The sequence below is a fragment of the Impatiens glandulifera genome, chromosome 1, assembly GCF_907164915.1.
Source record: "Impatiens glandulifera chromosome 1, dImpGla2.1, whole genome shotgun sequence".
In the NCBI taxonomy this organism is placed as follows: Eukaryota; Viridiplantae; Streptophyta; class Magnoliopsida; order Ericales; family Balsaminaceae; genus Impatiens; species Impatiens glandulifera.
This window is the reverse complement of record NC_061862.1, coordinates 143269168-143271159: the sequence shown is the minus strand read 5'-3', so window position 1 is coordinate 143271159 and position 1992 is coordinate 143269168. Positions and strand designations below refer to the sequence as shown.

Below are 1992 nucleotides of genomic sequence, written 5' to 3'. Positions count from 1 at the left end.
TACATCATCAACTCTAGTAATAAACTTATTTATTTTTTTATTTGTAAACAAAATTTATTTATAACACATTATAATAGCTTAAATAACAAATATCATAAAGATCCTATTTTGAATGAGTAATTTGAGTAAATTAAGAGTTGATTGACTTATTTAAACATTGTATACATATTTGATAGTCTATGTAAAAGTTTTCCTTTTTCCTTTTTAACTACTCAAAGTCATCTTCTTCTTCTTTACACTTCCTTTTTTGAAACCCTAATCCGACTAATCAGAATTCTACACGCAATAATCATTGTCGTTTTCATAATCATCGTCTCCAGAATCCAGTGATCTCTCACTCGATCATACATTTACTACAGTTCACGCGTTTTAGGTAACTGATTCACTCTTTTGTACACAGAATATCTTGAATAACCTTAGGATTCCTTTCGTTTCGCATGTTTTCTTTTCAGAGTAGAAAGGAATGGGAGATTTGATTGGACCTCGTTTGTATAGCTGCTGTAATTGTCGTAATCATGTTTCCCTTCATGACGATATCATCTCTAAATCCTTTCAGGTGATCAAACAGTAGTGTCTAGTGTGTATGATCTTTGAATTTGATTGTTTCTTTTTCTTAGTATGATCAATCTATGAAGGTATTTATGATTTCAGTGAGCAATAATTGTTGATTTTTTTGTTCTTCTTAGATATGAGTTTGAGTCCTGCACATTACCCTGCAACTGAAAACTTGATGTTATTAAGCAAAGCTGATTTTAGACGTAATTTATGAATCAAAAGGTTATGTCTTTGGTTAATTTACTTCTGATATTAGTTGATATATAATGGTGGTAATATGCTATTTGGGTTAAATTTGTGATGGAGATTTTTGGGAAGTAAGTAAGTCCTTGTTCTGTTTTGGGTAATTTGGTTATTTTCAAATAAGTTTGTTAGGTAAGTAGATTATTTGAATGATGTGATTGACGAGTTTATGTGTGATCGATATGTGGATGTGGGTTATGTCTAATGGCTAGTAGATGTTTACTATATGGAAAGGGTTATGGTTGGCATTTTTGGTCAACCTTTATGTTTTGTTTTGGTTGATTTTTACTAGGGAAAACATGGTCGAGCATTCTTGTTCGCTCATGCCATGAACATAGTTGTGGGGGTGAAAGAAGACAGGAACCTTATAACTGGTCTTCATACGGTTGCGGATATTTATTGTGGGGATTGTAAAGAGGTATTGGGTTGGAAATATGAAAGGGCTTATGAGCCTTCACAGAGGTACAAAGAAGGAAAGTTCATTCTAGAAAAATCTAAGATTGTAAAGGAGGAGAATTGGTAGTAGTTTTTCTTGTTTGTTTGTCCCTCTATCTTGTACATAATGTTCATTGTTCATTTGATGCAGTCATTGTCCATAATCTTCACCCCCATTTGAAATATATCAAACTTGATGATCAAGTGTTCTTTCTTTATCATTATGGTATTCTGATTTCTCATTTTTAGTAATGTATTTGAATTTTTAGACTAGAAATTGTACACTTCCCAATCGTTAACGGTATCAACCTTTATCGAAGTCCAGCTTCACAAAGGCGAACAGTTTCCCAAACTAACCTTGTTTGGCGTTCACTTTCCCAAACTAACCTAGTTTGTTCATTTATTCCCAAACTAACCTAGTTTACTATTCAAACTCATTTTATTTTATTTTTTTATTTTTTTTTATTTTTTTTACATTTCAAATTTATTATATATATATATATATAATTATTATTTATATAAATTAAATTATTTATATTTTGATATATATTTTAAATTATTAATTTTATAAATTTAATTATTTATATTTTAATATAAATATTTAATGGTTCATTAACTTAAGACATATTTTTAGAAAGAAAACACAATAAAAATTGATAAAATTTTTATTGTGAAATTATATTATAATGAAAAGTTGTTAAAATTATTTTAATAAAAGACAACCCAATAAATATAAATAATAATTTGAATGAAAAGTTG

The 1992-nt window shown here is 28.7% G+C and overlaps 1 protein-coding gene across 1 annotated transcript; it reads left to right on the top strand.

Moving 5' to 3' along the window:
* Positions 1 to 236: 236 nt before the first annotated feature.
* Positions 237 to 1462, top strand: LOC124944254 (protein yippee-like At4g27745). The gene is made up of 3 exons (XM_047484619.1): positions 237 to 373; positions 453 to 556; positions 1091 to 1462. Exons 2-3 carry the CDS (start codon positions 464 to 466, stop codon positions 1319 to 1321), a joined length of 324 nt encoding a protein of 107 aa, XP_047340575.1. The 5' UTR covers positions 237 to 373; positions 453 to 463; the 3' UTR covers positions 1322 to 1462.
* Positions 1463 to 1992: the final 530 nt, after the last annotated feature.